Source organism: Streptopelia decaocto (assembly GCF_964273445.1).
Source record: "Streptopelia decaocto genome assembly, chromosome: 13".
Taxonomy (NCBI): Eukaryota; Metazoa; Chordata; class Aves; order Columbiformes; family Columbidae; genus Streptopelia; species Streptopelia decaocto.
This window is the reverse complement of record NC_138668.1, coordinates 9,324,726-9,344,384: the sequence shown is the minus strand read 5'-3', so window position 1 is coordinate 9,344,384 and position 19,659 is coordinate 9,324,726. Positions and strand designations below refer to the sequence as shown.

At 46.3% G+C, this 19,659-nt stretch overlaps 2 protein-coding genes across 5 annotated transcripts in view; both read left to right on the top strand.

The window, feature by feature from the left end:
- LOC309445762 (syntaxin-binding protein 4-like) overlaps nucleotides 1-11,173 on the top strand; it is a gene marked incomplete at its 5' end in the record, with an annotated part of 42,316 nt that extends 31,143 nt beyond the window's left edge. Inside the window, 11 exons of the mRNA XM_082064826.1 lie at nucleotides 151-248; nucleotides 2,602-2,698; nucleotides 3,844-3,971; nucleotides 4,528-4,620; nucleotides 5,157-5,222; nucleotides 5,319-5,507; nucleotides 5,754-5,870; nucleotides 7,122-7,171; nucleotides 8,022-8,152; nucleotides 9,503-9,560; nucleotides 10,358-11,173. Coding sequence (XP_081920952.1) covers nucleotides 151-248; nucleotides 2,602-2,698; nucleotides 3,844-3,971; nucleotides 4,528-4,620; nucleotides 5,157-5,222; nucleotides 5,319-5,507; nucleotides 5,754-5,870; nucleotides 7,122-7,171; nucleotides 8,022-8,152; nucleotides 9,503-9,560; nucleotides 10,358-10,463 — 1,133 coding nt within the window. The 3' untranslated portion in view covers nucleotides 10,464-11,173. The remainder of the gene's footprint in view (nucleotides 1-150; nucleotides 249-2,601; nucleotides 2,699-3,843; nucleotides 3,972-4,527; nucleotides 4,621-5,156; nucleotides 5,223-5,318; nucleotides 5,508-5,753; nucleotides 5,871-7,121; nucleotides 7,172-8,021; nucleotides 8,153-9,502; nucleotides 9,561-10,357) is intronic.
- Nucleotides 11,174-17,139: 5,966 nt separating this feature from the next.
- The window catches only part of SEC14L5 (SEC14 like lipid binding 5), a 37,452-nt gene continuing 34,932 nt past the window's right edge, over nucleotides 17,140-19,659 (top strand). For 3 of the 4 annotated variants that reach the window (XM_082064905.1, XM_082064908.1, XM_082064906.1), the window contains exon 1: nucleotides 17,140-17,247. The gene's annotated coding sequence lies outside the window, so the exon portion shown is untranslated. Of the gene's footprint in view, nucleotides 17,248-18,205; nucleotides 18,305-19,659 lie in introns of all 4 variants that reach the window. The other variant, XM_082064907.1, reaches the window with a different exon arrangement.

Genomic DNA, 19,659 nt, shown 5'->3' with positions numbered 1-19,659 from the left:
AGGACTGGATTTAGTAAATCCTAGTATTTTATATCTGGCTCACTGCACACACATTGTATTTAATGCAATAAGAGTTCTGAATTTTGCTTTGCTGGCACATTTTTCCTCTACCCAAGTGCTCTTCCATTAACACTTATTTTTGCTTTTCAGCTCCCGCTTCGGCATCTAATCATAAAGCAGCTTCAGGCACCAAAGCAAAAGTAGCGCTGGATCCCCATGTCCGGCTCAAGGATGGGAAACTGGAACTGGTAAGTGGAACAGGTCCCTCTCCTCAAAACAAGGTCTCCTCTTGATCTTCTCCGAGGGTGCACTATGCAGAAAATAGTCCACGGGCATGATACCTCCTTCCTTCCAGCTGTCACATTATTGGCAAACTCAATAAGCTTACCTGAATGGTCTCCTTGTATTCCTTTTCTGCGAAAGAATTGGTCAAGACCTTCTAGTTTTGATTCTTGCACCAATGTTGCACTCAGGCATGTAAGAACTGGGTCAGGTGCTAGCAGGGGGGTCACTATGTTTCTTGGAGGGACTAAAAGACGTAAGCCTGAATAGAAACGGTTGAAGAGAACCAACCTGCTTGTTTGCACAGAGTAAAGGTATAGCACTTATCTACACGTACACTATCCTCGACCAACCACCCTGCACCTGCTTAATTCCCCTTCCCCTCTCCAGGAAAAGCAGTAGTGCAGGCGATACAGAGTGCAGAGCCAGCTGCAGTGCTCAGAACATCGCTTTCCCTATCAGCATCCCACTGCTCACGTGCCACAATTAATTAACCTGTCTACTGAGATGGAGGCATAAGAGTTGGCAACCAAACTGTATTTATTACCAAGAGTCTGTGAAGAACAAAAAAAGGGTCTCAACTCTCTGGTCGAGTTTGCTGGAGGTTGTCCAGCCTCTGAACGTAAAAAGGGAGAAGAGGGAGTAGTGAAACATCCCAATCATGTTTGAAGGGGCATTTAAACACATCTTGGCTATTTCTCAATGCACTGGGGAGCTCCAGAAGTCTCCTCCTGGCAGTCGCATCTCCCTTGGACTCAACACATTTGCCTCAGGGCTGTAGATACCAGCAGCTGCCCTCCAATCTGCTGCTGGGGTGACCTTGGGCAGACTGGTGTGGGCGAGGGAAGGCTGAAATATGAGAGATCTCATTGAGGATCCAGCCAGTACCGCTGCCCCTCTCATAATTTTATGGAAAATGCATTCCACAGGCAGGGAGTGGAATATATTCCACCAAAGACCAGGGAGTAGAGATGCCCATGTGTTCACTGAGACCCCGGTGAAGAGCAGACTGCCCCTGGAGGGCCATGCCACCCCATCTGGTTTTGGGGTGCACATCCCACCCTGAGTACTACTGGATTTGGTGGTGGCGGGGAGAATGTGGGAACACAGCCCCTCCTGCAAAGCCAGGGAACTCCAAGGAGAACGTCAGCGAGGATCTGCTGCCACCACATGGCAGATGCAGCGGTTGCCCCTTTGCCCTGGGAGGGCAGCACACAAGCAGGGATTTCCCTTCTAAACCCGCATAATTCTCCTAAAGCAGGATTTAAGATTGCATTTTTGCACCAACCTCTGCTCATCATTGGTATGAAAGCAGCTTCTCTTTGGAGGGGGGAGTTGGGGATGCTTGGCTTCCCCTTTTAAAAGCCAGTGTGATGAGAAGACAGCTGCAGCAGTGCCGGGGTCAGGATGTCCACCCTGACCGGTACAACCTGAGGTCATTTTGGGGTAGCCCACACCAGGTGCCAACATCAGCAGGCTGAGGATCAGCACCCCAAAGCCCGCAAGCCTGCAGCACTGCCTGGTGCAGAGATGGTGGGCAGAGGAGGAGAGCTGGGACTCAAACAGGCCTCACGGGCAGCACGTGACAGCAAAGGGGTCCCATGGGCTTGCTGGTGATGGAAACATGAGCAAGGGTTTGTCTGCAGCCCCTTTCAGGGGACCATGTGGGCAGAGCTGTACCTGCATGAGCAGGAGCCATGTGTGCAGCCTGGGACAGGCGAGTGTTTAACGCTGGCTTCGCTTTGTCTTTTAAAAGCTTTTACCCACTGCTGCCAGCAGCAAAGTGGGGTTTGCACAGGTTTATCTGCTTCTGTGTAGTTCCCTAGGGCTGAACTGATAAATATCAGTAGAAGATAAGGCATCAGGCATAATGAGAGAGCAAAAGGTGCAGAGGAGAAGGAAAATGTTTGAATGCCTCTTTTTGCCACAGGAAATATTCTGTGAATAGCTCTTATCTTCTTGGTCCCAAATATAATTCTTGGGCAATAAGAGAAGGAAGGAGGAGAGGCTGAGCTCTTGGCAGCTACAGCTCCACCAGCTTCTGATAAAGCTCCTGACAATTTGTCATAGCTGCAAATCTGCTTGCAATCTGTATAAAATGTTCTTGGAGGGATGTGAACGTGTCCCTGTCTTCAGGGACAGACATTTCTGTACACATGGAGGAGAGACTGGAAATCCAGCCCAAGCCTGCTCCTTTGGAACATGCCTGGAGAGTCACTTCCAGGAGAAAACCCAGCACCAAGTGTTTTCCCAGAACCTACTTCAACAAGTTGCTTTTCCAGTATTTTTCTTTTTAAAGGCTCATTGTTTCTGCTCAAGGTCCTGCAGTATCTTGGTCTGGATGTGACTGAGGAGAAGAAGCGGCAGTTACGGCAAAGTTTGACCACAGACTCGCAGGGGACGGTGGCCTTTGGAGGTGAGTGGGCAGCTCTGTGTCTGACAGGCTTTTTCATTTTTGTGTAGTTTTGCTGGAGGCTGAGAAAGGAGAGAGGCATCTGCTGAAAGGTGGCAGGTAGGACACCTGCCTGGGTATTGATGTAGCCTCAAAACAGTCAAGAAAAGTCGCAAATACAAAAGGTGTTTGGTAGAGGTGTATGTAAAATGAGGAAAAAAAAGAAAGTCAGTGCAAGAGCTCACACTCCTTAAACCCCAGCTCACCTGGCGAGAGCTGGCCAGAGGACAGGCTGAAAATAAAAGCCTGCTCTGCTTTCAGTGACCTGCCAGAACATATCTGGCCACAGGGTCTACTCCCCAGAAGATTTTTCACAAAAATTCAAAGCCATCAGCAATGTCCCCAACAGCCTTGCAAGACACAACACCTCTTAGCTGGATGTTTTTGTGCAGTGAGTGATGAGATATGGAACCATGCGACTGGCTTCATAGTTTGTGGCAATAGAAATAAGGATGATTAGGGGTCTTTGGCAAGTATGCCGGCAGCAAAGATGCTGCTCTCGTGCAAAGGCTCCGGCTCCTGCTGCAGCCCAGGGACTGAGGGCTGGAGGGGCTGGGATCCGCTGCCACCCCCTCTCGGTCACACCAGCTCATGCCTGTCCCGTGCAGCCCCTCGCACCGAACTTCCCTCCAGGGCTGAGAGCAAAATGAATCTGGATTTTCAGTCTTGTCAATTTAATGCCTTTTCTAAGTGCTGAAGTAATTAAGTTAGGTTATTTTTTTTAGTTTGTTTGTTTAAATCGGCAACATGAGAAATGCCAGCAGACAGGTGAGTTCCTTTTGTCAGAGAAATGTGGTTTTGGCGTAAAATTTTATAATGCTGAAAACCACTATTGTGAGAACTCTGCTGTGAAAATATCTGGAGTTTTTTGGTTTTTAGAAGTTTGTTGTTTTCAACTGGATAAGAAACGAGCCTGGTAAAGACAGTCAATGAATTATGTAAGCTTGATGGATTGACAAAGAACTGAGGAGTGTTAAGAGAAGCCTGTTTGGCATCTCCAAACCCACTCTGCTTGCCAGTCAGTGGATGTCCCCAAAATCAGTGGCATTTTCTCCTAACACCTAGTGCTTTTCTCTTCTAGCCTGTTAAAAACTGATCCTTTCTCGTAGATGTTCTCCAAGCACTCAGGGATCTGATGCAGGAGGAGCTGGATGAGGCTGGTCTGGATTCCAGCTCCATGCTCTTCACGCAGCACGAAGTGGCCAGTTTGCTGGATACGTCGGCTTTTCACTCTCCGGTCAGTCGGTCCATCGCTCTTCTGCACTGAATCCATGAATCTTCTACATGAAATCCATTAAATTCTGAAACGGGGAAAACTAAATTACCATTTCCTGGTTGTTCTAGAGTTATAAAGATAAGGCAGAACTATCCATTAATCATTTTGATTATAGGAAATTCTATTAAATACTTGAAACTTCTAATTTTTAAAGCAAATAATGGCATCTATGGGATGATGTGAAGGAAGTAGCCTGGCAGTTATGCAGAAGGAAAATTAGTCCTAATTAATCAATTAATTAATTTCACCTGGTTGACAAAATGAAAATTCACTGTAGTGCATCAATTCCAGCCATGTCAGGGATCAGAGAGTGAAATCCTGTGGGTTGAAAAAGCCCCCTGCAGTTGAATTATTTAATGTGCCTTTTGATCTGTTGCATTAAAATGCTGACTCCTTTCCAAAGTGATTTTGATTCATTGTTGTTCTGGGTACAGAAAACAATATGCCTGCCATATAGCCCCATGCTTTTGGTAAAGTGTTAGCAGTGTGTGATGTTCTCTGCCTCTCTGCCTTGCAGACCTTTGACTCTCTCAGCTGTAATGACAATGAGGAGCTGGAGCAGCTGCAGCTGGAAATGATGGATCTGCGGCAAGAAGTCCGAAGGCTAAAGGTGGAGCTCCTCGTCTGAGCAGATTTCTTGTCTGGTGCCTTCTGCTGTAGCTCGCTGTAGTCGTACGTGGGGGTAATGGTGTAGCCTGTCCCTCTTAGGAAGCCACCAATTGGCATTCTGTGCATTCCTCATTATAAAGGAGACTCTCACCCTCGGCTCTACTTAATTGCCTCTTTCTCGCTCTCAACCTCAAATGAAAACTTATTTGTGCTGAAAGTATGCAGTCTCTTTTTAGCAGTGAGTAAACATATTTAAAATATAAAAACATGCATTACAACTGAAGTCCATGAATAGCAGAAGCACGGCCTCCTCCCATCCCGGCCTGGCTGCAGATTGCTGGCACGGCTGTTCACACCATGGCCGTGTCCAGGTGGATTTCTGCAGGTCACAGCCCAAAAAGCACTGGCATGGGGAGAGTGCACATGACAGCTTCTGTAAAATATTATTCCAGTGGGTAGGGGCTACAAGACCAGGGTATCTTCAAGGGAATGTCCTATCGCTTTTTGCTTCTAATCCAGTGAATATATTTTCCCCAGTCACTCCTGAAAGAGGTGGAGAACAGCAAAAAGTCAATGGAAGATGAGCTTCAGAGACTGAACCAGGTTAGTGAAGAGATTGCTGGGGTGCTTGGGGCAGTTTGGGTGGTTGGCAGCTGAGGGGGATGTGGTGCATTGACCAGAACTTCTCACTGCTTCCAGAAAGCCCTGGGCTTCCTCTCGGAGAACCGGACACTGCACAGCAAGCTGCAGATGGCCGAGGTGGTGCAGAGACAGGCCCACAGCGCCGAGCAGGACTATGAGGAAGTGATCCACTTGCTGGAAGCTGAAATTGCAGAACTGAAGATGCAGCTGGCGGGGAAGAAAGCAAAACATGTCTCTGAAATAGAGGTAATGCAACCCCTCAGCCTGGGGAAAAACCCACAACCCCTATGACCCTTCTTCCATGGGTTCCCCTTCTATTTATGAAGAAGAAAATGAACGTAGCATATACATCATTTGTTGTGTATGATCGCAAGACCAGCATGGTCTCTGCATCTGTGTTATAATATGTATAATTTCCACTGTCGCTATTTCCAAAAGCCAAGGCTGCAGCGTCAACATCACCTTTCTCTTCTTCCTCCGGTCTCATCTCAGGAGGACATCCTGGAACTGAAAAGACAGTTGTCCCTGGCTGACAGCCAGTTACGAAAATCAGAAGTCTCACGGAAGCGCCTGGAGATCTGCAATAGGAAACTGCTCCTGTTTGTGCAGGTGAAATGCTGAACCACCCCCGTGCTGGTGGCATCACCGTGGCTTCTTACCTTAAGGCTGATTTTGCAAGTCCAAATAACTTCCTGCTCCATAAGCAAGAGAGTGTTTTTCTTAATCGTATCTCATCCTAAAAAGGCCCTGTCTGTTGGTTAGGAGAAACTAGGGAATGAACTCATATATACTCATATACTTAAGAGCAACGTAAACACTGTGGTGCAGGTTTAGCCTGGTGGCTCTGATGTCCCTGATTCATTGGGGTCCCTGTGATGCTCTGGTTGAGGCTGCTCCAGGAACTCTCAGACATGATGGTCGAAATCATGTCTTCTAACTTCCCCTGGATGGTTGGTTCTCTACAAAATAAATGTGAACTCGAAGAGCAGCTTTGCTCTTCTGGTGCTTTTTTCCCCCAGATTTTTCTGCAAAATTGCACACTTAATTGCTTTAGTCTTTTAATTGACTATTCTTCCACTTCACTACCTGTATTGGGAATACAAGCTTGCGTAATTATTAGTAAACTGGCCAGCATGGGATCACTAGTACTCAGTATTTCTGCTACAGCTACTAGTGGCCTATCCCAAGAGCTCTTGAGATCAACAGGAAGCATTGGAGCGCGAGGAAGCATAGACGCTGTGTCCTCTGCTTCAGAGAGAGAAGAATTGAAATGCCCCTAGACCTGCAGTGCTATGTGCTGGTGCCTGTGTGGTTTGGGGCTGGACTTTGGAAGTGGATTTGAGTTGGCCCCAGGGTCAAGCATCACAGGATTTTGACCACTGGAGCAAAATATCTTCCTTTTTGATACATCCCTCAGTAGTATTTGAGAATTCACTAACTGTGCATGGTAATGAGAGTGTAGGTGTGCAGGTATAGTCCAGAAACCAGGGACTGCAAGTAGTGATCATCAAGACTCACTAAAATGTAGCCTGCAAAATTGTTCTTTGGAAGGGTATTTTTATGTTGCATTTCACATATTTTAGTGTTGATATTAAAAGGCATAATTTAGATGTGTCTGTATATTTGCATAGGCTGTGAATGTTGCTTGAGTTGCAAAAGGCCTTGAGATATTTGCTTCAAGGGCAATGAATAAGCAGAAGCTGATTACTGTCATATTAAATCTGATCATCAGGAAAAACCCATGGGGTTTGTTCTCAGGAATTATTCATTCCTGCAAGTCTGAAACCTTTTTTTTGGTTGTCTTTTCTTTTTTCTTTCTTTCTTTCTTTTTTTTTTTTTTTTTTTTTTTTTGCACGGCAGAACGTCCACAAGGTCCTGAGCACACGTGGTCACTTACCAGATGAGAAAAGGTAGGAGATGGCTTCTGGGAATCATGAACAGCAACATGAAATGTCCTTTTCTGACTTTTCTCAGGGGGAGGTGATTTGAACATAACCAATGCAGGATTCTAAACATACTGTCACTTGGGAAGTGAAACCATGGGAGAAAGATGATCTAGAGGCTGCTAGTGGATGGGTACCTAGGGGGTGTTGGCTTTTTGGGGAATATGTAGGTGAAACACTACTCTGGTTAAGTTGCTTTTGTTAGCAGAGACCCTAAGCAGGTTCTTTCAAATAAGATAGTTTTGATCCACCTGCTTTTCCCAACATATGTCAGTTTTTGGCTTCAGGACCATGTCCTTTTCCATCAGCGGTTACAGAAACTGATAGAATGTAAGCAAAGAGCCAACATGACTCTCAGCTGCATGAATGGGTGGAAAAATAAGAGTCTGGGCTTCTGGACTACCCTTCAACCTGAACCCGTCTCGTATCACTTGGAAGAAACATATCACAACTCTACTATCAGAATGCTGGTGTGTTTTTAATTGATTGTTATTCATTGGAAGGTCATGGTCTCATAGATAAGACCAGCTCCTTAAAAACAAGTCAGTTTTTAAGAGTGATGTAATCCAAGATGAATACTTCTAACACAATGAAGGAAAAATGTTTTTGAGAAATTCTAAAAAATGCATTGATATCTCTCTGTAACACAACAACACAAGTATGTCTAAAAGAGTCTCCTGTGATGCTGAGTGACTGAGATGCAATCTCCCCCTAAATACACAGAATTTACTTAGAATATCCTTCACAAGAGGCTGGCCAGGATTTTCAATGACTGTTCTATGATAGAAATATTGATGGCGCTTTTCATATTTGTAAGAGTCAACAGTGAAACAGAAGAGGATAAAACAGATGCAGTCTCAGACACATCTCTTCCATCTTCAGATCTTGTTGACCTTTTGCTATCAGAAGCTAAAGAACTGTTAACGCAAATCCTCTCCAACAAGGACGGTAAGCACTACATTAACTGGAGAAACCTGAATCCTAACAAGTCCCAAAGATTTCTGTTAGTGTTATTTGCAGTTTCCACCACCTTACATATTTTTTGCCATACCAGTTAAGCCTCCCATACATGTATCTGATTCCCTCATGCTAACCAAGATGTAAATGCCCTCGCTGTATCCATGTGACTCATTTTTGAATCTGAAATGCAGACATGCAGTGTAAGGAGTCAAAGGGTGTGACTTGTGCCCAGGGACAGAGGAAAGGCATTTATCCAGGGGAAAAAAACGAATAGGCAGGAAGATGGTTTCAGAGAATTGTAGAAATGCTGGTTCAAAAGGACTGCTGGAGATCAGGAGTCACACCTTCTCCTCCAGGTAGGACCATCACACTAGACACGATCTCCAGTGGGTTTAGCCAGCTGTGCTTTCAGCCTCCAAGGATGGGGACCCACAGCCTCTCTGGATAATGTGTTCCCAAGCTGCTTTACGCTCTGTGAAAAAGATTTTCCTAGACTCTAGTCTGAACTCCCCCAGGTGCAATCTGTGGCCACTGCCCCCAGTTATATTGTCTGCCACTGCCGAGAGGACTCTGGCTCTCACATCCTTCTCATTATCCCAGAAGCAGGAGTGGGTGCTGCAAGATCACCTCGCAGCCTCCTCTTGCCAGGCTAAACAAGCCCAGCTCCTGCAGCCCCCCCAGCCTCCCCTCACAGGTTATGAGCCCCCGGGGCTCTCTTTGCTGGACCCCGTCCAGTTTCTCAATAGCTTTGAACCAGGGATCCAAACCTTTGTTATACCATCCAGGTACGACTACAGTGATGCTGAGTCAAGGGGAAAAGTAATTTAGCTGTTTCCTCTGCATACAAGTCAGCCCAGACCCCCTCCCACTCACATGGCTGTGGATGGGAGAACATCAGACAAAAGGCATCAAGCTCCATGGGAGTCCGAATTAACTTTCCCAGCCTGAGATGCTGAGCATATTCCATGAGCCATAAATGTTTCTTGGCAGCAGTGATGTGACCCCTCTTGCCTGTTTCCATACAAAAAGAGAGTTAATGATCTTCTCCGTGTCACGATCAGGTGAGCGTACAGCCCCAAATAGGTGCCCAGTCTTTACTCTTTGATGTTATTCACCAACTAAACATGGTCATGGTCCAGCGTTGTCTTTGTCTCGAAGCACAAGACACAAGGAATATAATTGCAGCCTTTAAAGAGCACCTATGATATATGAGCACGTCAGCATTTCCAGAGTTCCAGCATCATTTAAATGAGCATTATCATAATGTAGCAGTGCTACTTGCATTGGGCATGTGTTCTAACCCTTCACTTATACTTGGCTGTGTGCTTACATTTGCAGCTCTGCCGTGTGACAGGGACCAGTGCCTGCCTGCTGAAGGAATCCCAAATTACAAGGAGTAGGTGTCAAAACAGCAGCGGTCTGTAATTTTGACAATACACATACTAAAAATTCCTGTTTGTTTTGTTGGGGTTTTTTTTAAATCAATTTTTTTTTCCTTGACAACTTTAAACCATGTAATCTAGCAGAGGCCTCCAGATGGCCATGACAGAAAAATACGTCCCTTACTAGACAGCAAGAGACTTCCCACCCTGCACAGTGAAGTATAGTGTGAATTCCTGGATCTCTCTCTTTTTGTATTTCCTAAAATGTTCTTTTTTCTCCAGGCCAAATGGGAATTTATGGCTTGTCTAGCTGGCATTTTTATAGACTGTTGTGTGTTCTGAATAAGGAAAAAAGCATCACTCAATGTGTTAAACTTTTATGTTGTGGTATTAAGATGCTGTGAAGTCCCAGCCAAGGAGAGCAGGACAACATGTCTTTGTTTGGAACTTCAGTATCTTAAGAATTTCCCTAAATCCTCTTAAATGGCTTATATTTAACAGAGCCATGTCCTAAAGACATCTGCTGCAAGGGCACTTTGAGACTTAGATGTCTCCTACCATGGTCTTAACTGATCACCTTAACTCAACCTGAAGATGTGACAGCAGAGTTTTTTAGTTAAGCACAAAGTAGACATTTTCAAACCACAATTTCGAGGTTACGAAAAGCATTTTCAGACAAACCAGATGGCCCCCACAATCCATTAGCCCTGCAAGATCTGTGGCCTCTTCTTTCCTAACTAACCAATGTCATCATCCCGTTATCCTCTGTGTCCTTCTCCTAAACTATGTAAAACATATTTCTCATTTTCAGCCACCTTCATCAGAAGACCACGTGGCCCCCTCCTCCAAGCCAGACCAAGAGTGATCAACCACAGCCACCAAGTCCAACCAAGGAACTGCCGAAGAAGCCTACATAAACCTCCCATGGCTTGCTCATGCTCCAGACAGCGCCTGTCCGTAACACAGCTGCTGCGGTGCTGGGAGATGGGAAGGACATGCCACGGGAGCTTCAGCCTCAAGGAAAACCAGGCTGAGAAACAAGCTTTCTAACACGAGACTAATTCTTCCAAACTACCCAAGACTTTTTCAGCAACCTCCCCTGCGCGTCTACCTCTGAGTTATCATACAAGGCTATTTGCTCATGGTTTTGCAGCTTTATAGGAAAAAAAAATCTCAAGAGGCTACAAGGGCCTGGATTTCACTGGCAGCCTTTTAGAGCTTGTGTCCTGGGTAGTATGAGGAGCATGAACTTACCCAAGGGACTCAGGGGTCTCCAACAGATTCTTTTTGGTATTTCATCTGAAGAACCAAAGTGTATTTAGTGACTGTAATCAAAGCAGCTTAATCTGTAGCATCCTAGCTGTCTTGGGATAGGTACTTCTCTTTTTATTCTTTTTGTATAGCTTATCCCAGCTGCAACGCTTCAAATGGGAAGTACCAGCTCAGCTAGTTGTTCGGCAAAAAGTGCAGAGAGAGCCAGCCGTATGCTGCCAGTGATGATGTACTGCTGAACGCCAAGCACTCCCTGGAACACAAGAGAGGACATAGTGAACATATTTCAATAAAGGCCCATGGTGTCACTTGGAAATTAGATACAGATCATGCAAGATTGTATGTGGATAGCGACAAATGGGCTAGACATCCAAGATGAACACAAGGTCTGGAAAATAAAATGGAAACACTGCTCACAAGCTATTTGCTTTCTGGGTTATGATTGCAGTTGCTGTGTTCAGAGTCTCTGAGACAAATACCTACCTGGGCCCTTTTTTCTTCCCTCTTATTTTGGCAGCTGGTAACAAGATGCCTTGAGAAGATGCAGAAAAATTAGGTGTGTTCTAGCTTTTACACAAAATTGTCACAATTATTTCAAATCTCATTTGAGTCCTTTATAGCCTAAAATAAAGGCTTAGGAAAAATCGTGACCCTCACCAGTATCTACTGTACTCGAAGATACCACTGAACCGCTAAGAAAGTAACTGTGTGGAGGATCAACCACTCTGAAGTTTTGGTTAAACTTAATTTCATAGCTCAGGGTAAATTAAATCGTTTGAATGCATGCCTCAGAATATAAATTAAAGGACTTCTTTTAAAAGGAAACATAATTATTTAGACCACTCACAAGGAATATTCCCAGAAAGTAATACTTCCAAAAAATATTAATCTTAGGATACTCTACGGTTAATAGCTTGTTTCTTGGTGCTCTCTGTTTTGATGGAATGATAGTAAATACTGGTGTTACTTGTGGGTTTAGCCCCCCTATGGCTTGGTTCTCTTCTCATGAGACAGGACAAAGCTGCAAGAAGACAGGTAAGAGGTTCACAGAGCCAAATCCAGTCTCACCAGTTTGGCCTACCCCATCTCTAGAAAAACATCTCCAGTTCCCCTGCTCCTGGCAGTGTGTCTTCAAAAACATTTGGCTGGAGGTGGCATCTCAGGAACATGTCTCTAGCTACTGCTGGCCACACTTGCCAGAGAACAGTGCAAACAAGGTTTTGGGAAGCAGCAGGTCTTCAGCTGTGCTGTGTCACATGTACCAAAAGACAATTGAGGAACCTAGTAGAAAAGGAATGAGTTATGGGGAAAACTGAACTATTTAGGCCAAACTTTAATCTTGTGGAAGTCAACAGGAGTTTTGCTACCAACTCCAAGAATCACGGAATTTTCTTAAAACGTGGCTATTGAGCTGCACCTCCCTGAGTGCTGGAACCAGCTATGGGACCAGCTATGTGATCTGAAAGAGAATATAATTGATGCTGCTTCCATAGTGATTTGTATTTTCATGTCCCGAGAAAGAAGACTTTCTATAGAAGTATCACAGTGGGCTTGGATGAGACAAGCCTGACAAAGCACAAACATTGTGCAGTTGATACAACACATGGCAAAGGGTGGAACCAGCGAGATGCTGATCCAGGGATGCTGTATTTTGTGTATCCCGAGCTGTCTGCTTGCAAAAGAGCTGCGAAGTTACCAACCTGTTAAAAAGCCCAGACAGTTCTGTGCTCTCAGCTTACTGGCAACCTCTTTGGAAAAGAAATCTTCCAGGTACCTATCAGCCACTGGACATCCTTGCATGAAGCAAGGATTGAGTATTGTGTGCTGCCCAAAGCAGCCACATTTCTTAGCTGGTTTCCATTGTTTTCTTTGAATTTATCATGCTCCTTTTGCCTTTGTTTCAAGCACAGAAAACTTTCCGTTCTCTATTAATAGCGTTGTTACTAACTGCTACCTTTTCAGAGCAATGTTGAAAGCTAAGATATGACAAGAGTTGTGCTCCTGGGGGTGATGTTGACTTTGGTGACCCAGAATAACAAACCTGCGTCATGCTTTACTCCCAGGCAAGTGGAATTAGGCAGAACTCAGCAAGTCACAGGGTGACGTCTCCTCACAGAGCTACCAAGAGGCAAAAAGGAAAATGCATAAAGGAACAAACAGCACATGAAGAGAAGTCACAAAATAAGTCATTAAAACAGGATACATTTTATTTAGGCAAGGCCTGTCTAGCACTCTTGCAAAAAGCTGAATTTATATTAATTTGCAATATTAAGGCTTGTGGAAATGTGCTCCTGTAACAACATGCTGCATCTGTCTGAGAGAGTCCCAGTGTGATTGAACAGAAATAAGGAGGAGAAGAAGGAATATTTCAGATAAAAATGAGACCTGTATTGTATCAGCTCCCAAGCAGATAAAGTGGAAAACAGCAAGTATTTTATGAGCCACCAGAGAAAATGTAAACAGTCCCTGTAAATGGACATAATAGTGTTGGACATAGTGTGTTCAACACATTACTGTGTATAAAGTCATAAAGCTGCATTTAAAGAGCATCAGCATGGTCAGCTGTTGACCTGGAAGCTTCAGGGGTCAAATATCACTGATGTAATGGCTTATTTTGTATTTTTCTTATGCAAAGCAGAAATTCAGTTCTTAACTGTTGGTGGGTCAGAAGCTGGGAGACCTCTTTCCCTGACAAAATAAAAGAAAACAAGATATTACTATCTAACTGTTTTAACAGCTACAGAAAAGGTGGAGGTTGGGCAGGTAGCCACCTGGGCATTATCTTGAAAGGTGAATGTAGCAGAGAGCCATTAGCAGAGTGTTTATCTGCAGGCTGATGGGTAAGGTAACTGAATCTGCTGTAAATGTGCTGGACTAGAGCTCATTAGATCTCCTGTTTCGTCTCTGCCAGCGATCTCTGCCATCTCACTGTGTAACCTTGGGCAGCACATTTCATCTCAGTTTTGCACCAGAAAAAACGGGACTGGCAGTATCAGCTTTCTGAGTAGGAAGGGGAAAGCAAAGCCCTGGGGACCCAGAGGATGTGCGGCACAAGCTTCTGGCACAAAAGGATCTGGCAAATGGTGTGGTATGATGTGCTGCTGATCTGCATTTTCTGTGAAAAAAAAAGCCTCAATATTTTAACTTTGCTGGCTCTCAAAACAACAGACCCAACTTTTGCTTAGCTTTTGTGGAAGAGGGCTAGGTTAAGTGCTAAGAAGTTTCTCTAGAGAGAAGCAGAGGCAAAAGCTGTCCCTGGACCCTGCTGTGGAGCAGACTGGTGTGGCTGTTCCCACCACTGAAGGCTGCAGAGGTTCCTCCTTCCCCCAGCTCCACTCAGTGACACGGGCTGGACTGACGCCCAGTTCTAGAGAGTGGAAATGCGCTTCCACGATGCTTTAAATATGGCTCTAAAAAGCAGGTGAACTTTGCTGCTGAAATTTTAAAGAGACTCTTTAATGTTTAAACAATGCTGATTTTCTAAGGGTTGTTGAACACGTGTGAAAAAGGGCTGGAAAGCACCTCAGCGTGACAAGGCAGAAAGGGCTCAGCTGGCTGGGTGATGGTTTCTGTTACACCGTGATCCTCCTCCTGCACAGGGCTGAGTCTACCCCAGCACCTCCAAGACAGACCACAGAAGTTTCTGGCCTTGCTGACTACAGCGTTGCCACAAATCTCCTTTGCAGCTTCTTCAGAGGTCGGCTGCTTTCATAATTAGGTAAATAGCAATAACAATACTATGAACAATCCCTACAGGCTTTTTTTCTGAACGTGATGCACCAGCTCACTCGAATTTCTCTTGAGTTTTTCAAATTCACGCCCACAGATGAGGCATGAAAGTTGAGAGGAAGAAAGAGTTTGCAGTGAAAAGCCCTTGCGGATGGGGGAAGTGGAAGCTGAGCATTATCTCCACAGCAGACGTTCTTCCTGGCAGACGTTCTCCTTTCTAACTGCAGAGACTGGCAGGAGTTCCTGGGCTGGGCTGTTATGGGGTGAGAACTTCTTTCTGAGCAGCTCCCACGAGAAATATTGAGGGCTGAATGCCAGCACTCGAGGCAAGAGCTCAGGCCGGGTAGGTGGAAAGACAGCAAGAGACTTCATGGCCCTTGGGAACGCCAGGGCAGTTGCCTCTGCAGGGGAAAAACGCAGTCTACCAACACTGGAAAATGCCAAGGTGACCCTCTGGTGGCAGAAGAAAATGTATGTCGGAAAATGGGAATTATAGTCAGGACTGCCCAGCCAAGGAAAGGATGGGATGATACTCACCAAAATTTTAAACAGCTTTTATAACAAAAGGAAAATTGCTGCTATTAGGTCATGAAGTAGTAATGGGCTGCTCTAAGCTTTGTAGCAAGAGGGTGGAAACAGTATTATTTTTTTCTTCTGTTTTCTCTGAGGAAATTTAACCATGACTGAGGAATGAGAGAGAAATACCGTTTATCTGGGGAAAAAAAAAAAAAAAAAGTTGCATTCTGAATGGGAAATTACAACATTTATTTATAAAGTCAATGTAGATGTTGCAGGTCTTGGATATCTTTGCAGCTTTTGATGCCCGGCTGTTCTGCGAAGGCCTCTAGGAAGAGCTGCCTGCTCTGACTCCACAGGCTGCAGCCTTGAGCACTTCGACGTTTGATGGCTCTGTGGGCTCGTTGTTTACAGAGCAGCGTCAGGCTGGTCTCCTCAGTTTCAGATAGCAGAACATTTCAGGAAATACTGCTGATCAAAAGTAGGACCACAGCTTCCTGAAATGCCTGCCTAGATAAGGGGATGCTCTACAGCTAGAAACGATCAGGAGACAGAAAAAGCAGCAGTAAATGTGTGTTATTTTTAAATAATGTCACTCAAAGTGGCAGCTGGTCCCTAGGGAGATCTTGAAAGGAGGCTTTGAAGGTGAAAAACATCCCCAGACTAGTCTCCCACATCCCTCTCCTCCACCATTTCTTGGTGCCACGTGCTCCTCCTGCCCCAGGACCATGTGTCTCTCAGCAGCTGTCTCTTCTACCTCAAAGTGTTTGCACATCTTTTCCTCCAGTAGAACCATGTCCCCAAGCACCCACACTACATAGTGACAATTATCTGAAACAGCCTCATGGTTTCACAAACAGGGTCCGCTCTCAGCATGCGCCCCAAAGCACAACACAAGCATCATCTCCCCAAGGTTCATGAAGCAATGTGCAGTTTTTCAAAGACAGTGGAAGACAAAAAAGGCTGAGAGGTAAGAATGCACCCCAGTGTCCTCCTCAACACCACTTAGCTGGATGATCGCCTTTTATCTTCTCAGAATTCACTTATGGGAATGTTTGTTCAAAGTGTGAGCTTGTAGTTGCGTAATGAGTCATGTAATGAACCAAGCCTCCATACCGTGCAATGGTAAGAGCTCAAGGACTGAGGTAAGTATCTCAGACCGCCCTAAGGTTGCAGGGTAAGATTTTGTTTGGGAGCTGCGGTTCAGCCTAGAATCATACAATAATTGAATCATTTTGGTTGGAAGAGACCCTCAAGATCACTGAGTCCAACTCTAACCTAACTCTGGCACTAAACCATGTCCCTAAGAAACTCATCTAAATGCCTTTTAAACACCTCCAGGGATGGTGCCTCCACCACTTCCCTGGGCAGCCTGTTCCAGTGCCTGACAGCCCCTTCCGCGAATACATTTTTCCTAATCTAAACCTCTCCTGGAGCAGCTTGAGGCCAGTTCCTCTCGTCCTATCGCTTGTTACTTGGGAGAACAGACCAACCCCCTCCATGCTCCAGGCTCCTTTCAGGCAGTTGCAGAGAGCAGTAAGTTCTCCCCTCAGCTCCTGTTCTCCAGCTGAACCCCCAGGTCCCTCAGCCGCTCCCATCACACTTGTGCTCCAGCCCCTCACCAGCTTCGTCCCAGCCCAGATCCCAAGCGGATTCCTCCTCCTCAATGGTGCCTGTTCGGGAAGCTCAGCCTGCAGGCTGCGATCAGCTCATCTCCACACACACGCATCTTTTAAGGCAGGGCACAGTCATGAATGAAACCCCTCCATGGCTGGTGAGTTACCCTGGTTTGGCCTGCTAGGCCAGGCCCGTAGCACCAGCCTAACGGACGGCGAGCAGGAAAGCCTGTGCTAAACCTGTTGCCAGATCCCTGGGCAGCCTGGCCGCGCTCCCACCCGGGCCGCCGCGCCCCCCGGGGACCGTCCCGCCCCGCCGAGGCCACCAACATGGCGGCGTGCGGCGCACGTGCGCGGGGGCGGGGCCATCGCGTGTGCCCCCCCTCCCCGCAGCACAATGGACAGCGCTCTGCGGCGCCGCGCGGGGCGGGGTGGGGCTTGCGGCGGGGCGGGGCTGGGGCGCGCGGCGGTTGAAGCGGCGCGTGGAGCCGGCGGCGCAGCGCAGGCGGGCGGGGAGCGGGGCCGCCGCGCTCGGTCATGGGCCCGGCCGGGCTCCGCCGTGCCCGCGGTGAGGAGACGTGCGGCCGGGAGGGCAGGGGGGAGGTGGCCGCGCTGGGTTCCCCCTTCTCCGGGGGTCCTTCGGGGCAGTCGTGTGAGGGAGGGGGCGCGGGGGGCTGAGGGGGGACCGCTGTGCCTCGCTCTGTGCCCGGGCCCTTCGTGCGGCGGAGCTGTGGGGGTGTGAGGGGGTCGGTGAGCGGGTGTGTGTGGGTGCCGAGAGCCGTGCGCTCGGGGAAACCGAGAGGGAAATTTTAGTCATAATCCTGCGGGGATTAGAGAGGGATCGGGTAGAAACCTGAGCGGCGGTGAGCGGCAGGCGCGGGCTGGCGGCTGCCTCAGGGTCGCTTCGAGTTTACTTAAAAAAAAAAAAAACAAACCAACGTTTTTAAAGTTTACTGGTTACTGTCCTGCTCGGAGAAAGTTGGACCAACGCTGGGTGTCCTCTCACGGAAGGCTGGCGGTGGTTTGCTTCAGATCCTGGCGCCTTTTGTGTGCTGTCCCCTGCTGAGCTCTCCGGGGTCTGAAACGTGAAAGAAAAACCCAAACACACACACACACACACACCAACCAACCAACCAGCAAAACCTGCCCCTGAAGTATTTATAAGCTCAAAGGCTGACCTTTGTAAATTACTACTAAATGTATTGATGTATTTGGGCCAGCTTCTGTGTAAAATCCCACTGGCTTTAGGGCAGGGTTAAACCAAGCATGTGCTGTCCTCTGGGTCACTTGGTTTAACTCCTTCAAGCAGTAAAACCAGCTTTGGGCCAGTGTGAAGGGGGTTGTGTTGACCTCAGTGCTTGTCTGTTGGGGCTAATGAGTGTGCCTGTGTACAGCAAACCTGTGTGCGGAGAAAACCTGACTCTGAATTTCACTTAGGGCAAGCTCAAATGGTTTCGTGCTGGTGCGTTGTTGCACTGTCAAGGAACCTGCTGACTGGACCTGCTCTTGTTTTTCATGTTAAGCAGAAGCAGTTCTCCATTCTTATATTGAACTTCAGTGTTGAACTACTGACCATAGTGTTGATGGATAAAATGGTATAGTATGACTTCTTATGGAGTAACAAGGTGAGGAATGGGGAACTTTCCTTCAAGAAAGCTTATCTACTAGTGCAGGTTGGGAAATGCCAGGGGTTTGTATGTGGCTGTGTGTAAAAGGTCAGTGGTGGTTCTTTGGAGAGAAAATTAACTTAGGAAATGAGGATGTGGAAGTATTAGGCGTGAAGCTTTTTTTGATACATACATGGAAGAAACTGATAGCTTTACAAGGCTTTGAGAGCAGAATGCTGTACACTCTTCCTTTTTCTTCTTCCTCTCTCAGCCAAAGAGACTGTTCCTTATTCTGTTGTGAAAAATATGAGAATGTTGTTTGAATGTTTGTGCTACTTGTCTTTGATCATAATCCACACCAGGACTCCAGGCATCTCTGCAAGGTGTATGGAGTGGTGGCCAGGCTCCACAGCAGTGTGCTGGCTTGCAGCCCTCCGTGCTGCTTCACCCCTGCACCACAGGTGTTTCTCAGGGGTAAGATGAGGTCCTGCCTGAGAAGATGTGTACTTCTAAAAGATGGCAAAGGCTTATACTGGTACTGTTCTACTGTGAGGCTTCCTTATATCAAGCTATGAATGACTTGCTCTCAAGCTTTTATGAGAAAGAGCTAATAAATAGCCTACAGTTTGGTACCATCTTATTATGCATGTAAAGCATCAGCTACTGTGTCAACATCTACCTGAGTGGAAGGGATTTGAGGTAGAGGAAATGTCACACACCTTTCTCTTCACTGTGCTCTAGAAGGGAGGAAGAAAGGCTACAGCCCTGCAGAGTCCCCCTTTTTCTAACTGGAAATATCAGCATAGCTGGGTGCTGCAGCTGGCTTTCACATGTTGTAAGTGTATTTGAGGAAGTCTGGAATTCTGCTGTTTTCAGCAGTTCTTTGTCGAAAACAAAACAAAACAAATGCTCAGTTGTTCTCTTCCAGACGAGAAGAAGCCACCACAGGTGGGAGAAGTTAATAAAGTCACTTGCTGCCGAGTTTCACCATCCAACAGGCAGCTCTAATGTAGAAAGAGCTGCATGAGTTCATTCTATCCTGGATGAGAAGCAAGGTTTGGGGCTTTTGATTCAGGGCTTTGTGTATATTTAATATATAAACTCGGTTTCTGATTTCCAACTATCTGGCTGTATTCTGTCAAGCAAGCCTTTCCTACAAGTAATAGAATAAAAGTTAAGCATGTGGAAAATCCCTCAGGTACATAGTGGATGATTCTAAATAACACGGAAACATGTATTAACATGTATTAACAATATCCCTGCTTCCTTCCCTTTGCTGTGTGTGTGGTGATGTGTATTCCTTGTGGGAGCTTGGCTAAATGTAACAGTAGCGTCGCATGCTGTGTGTACACCACTTCTTGTTAGGAATTTGC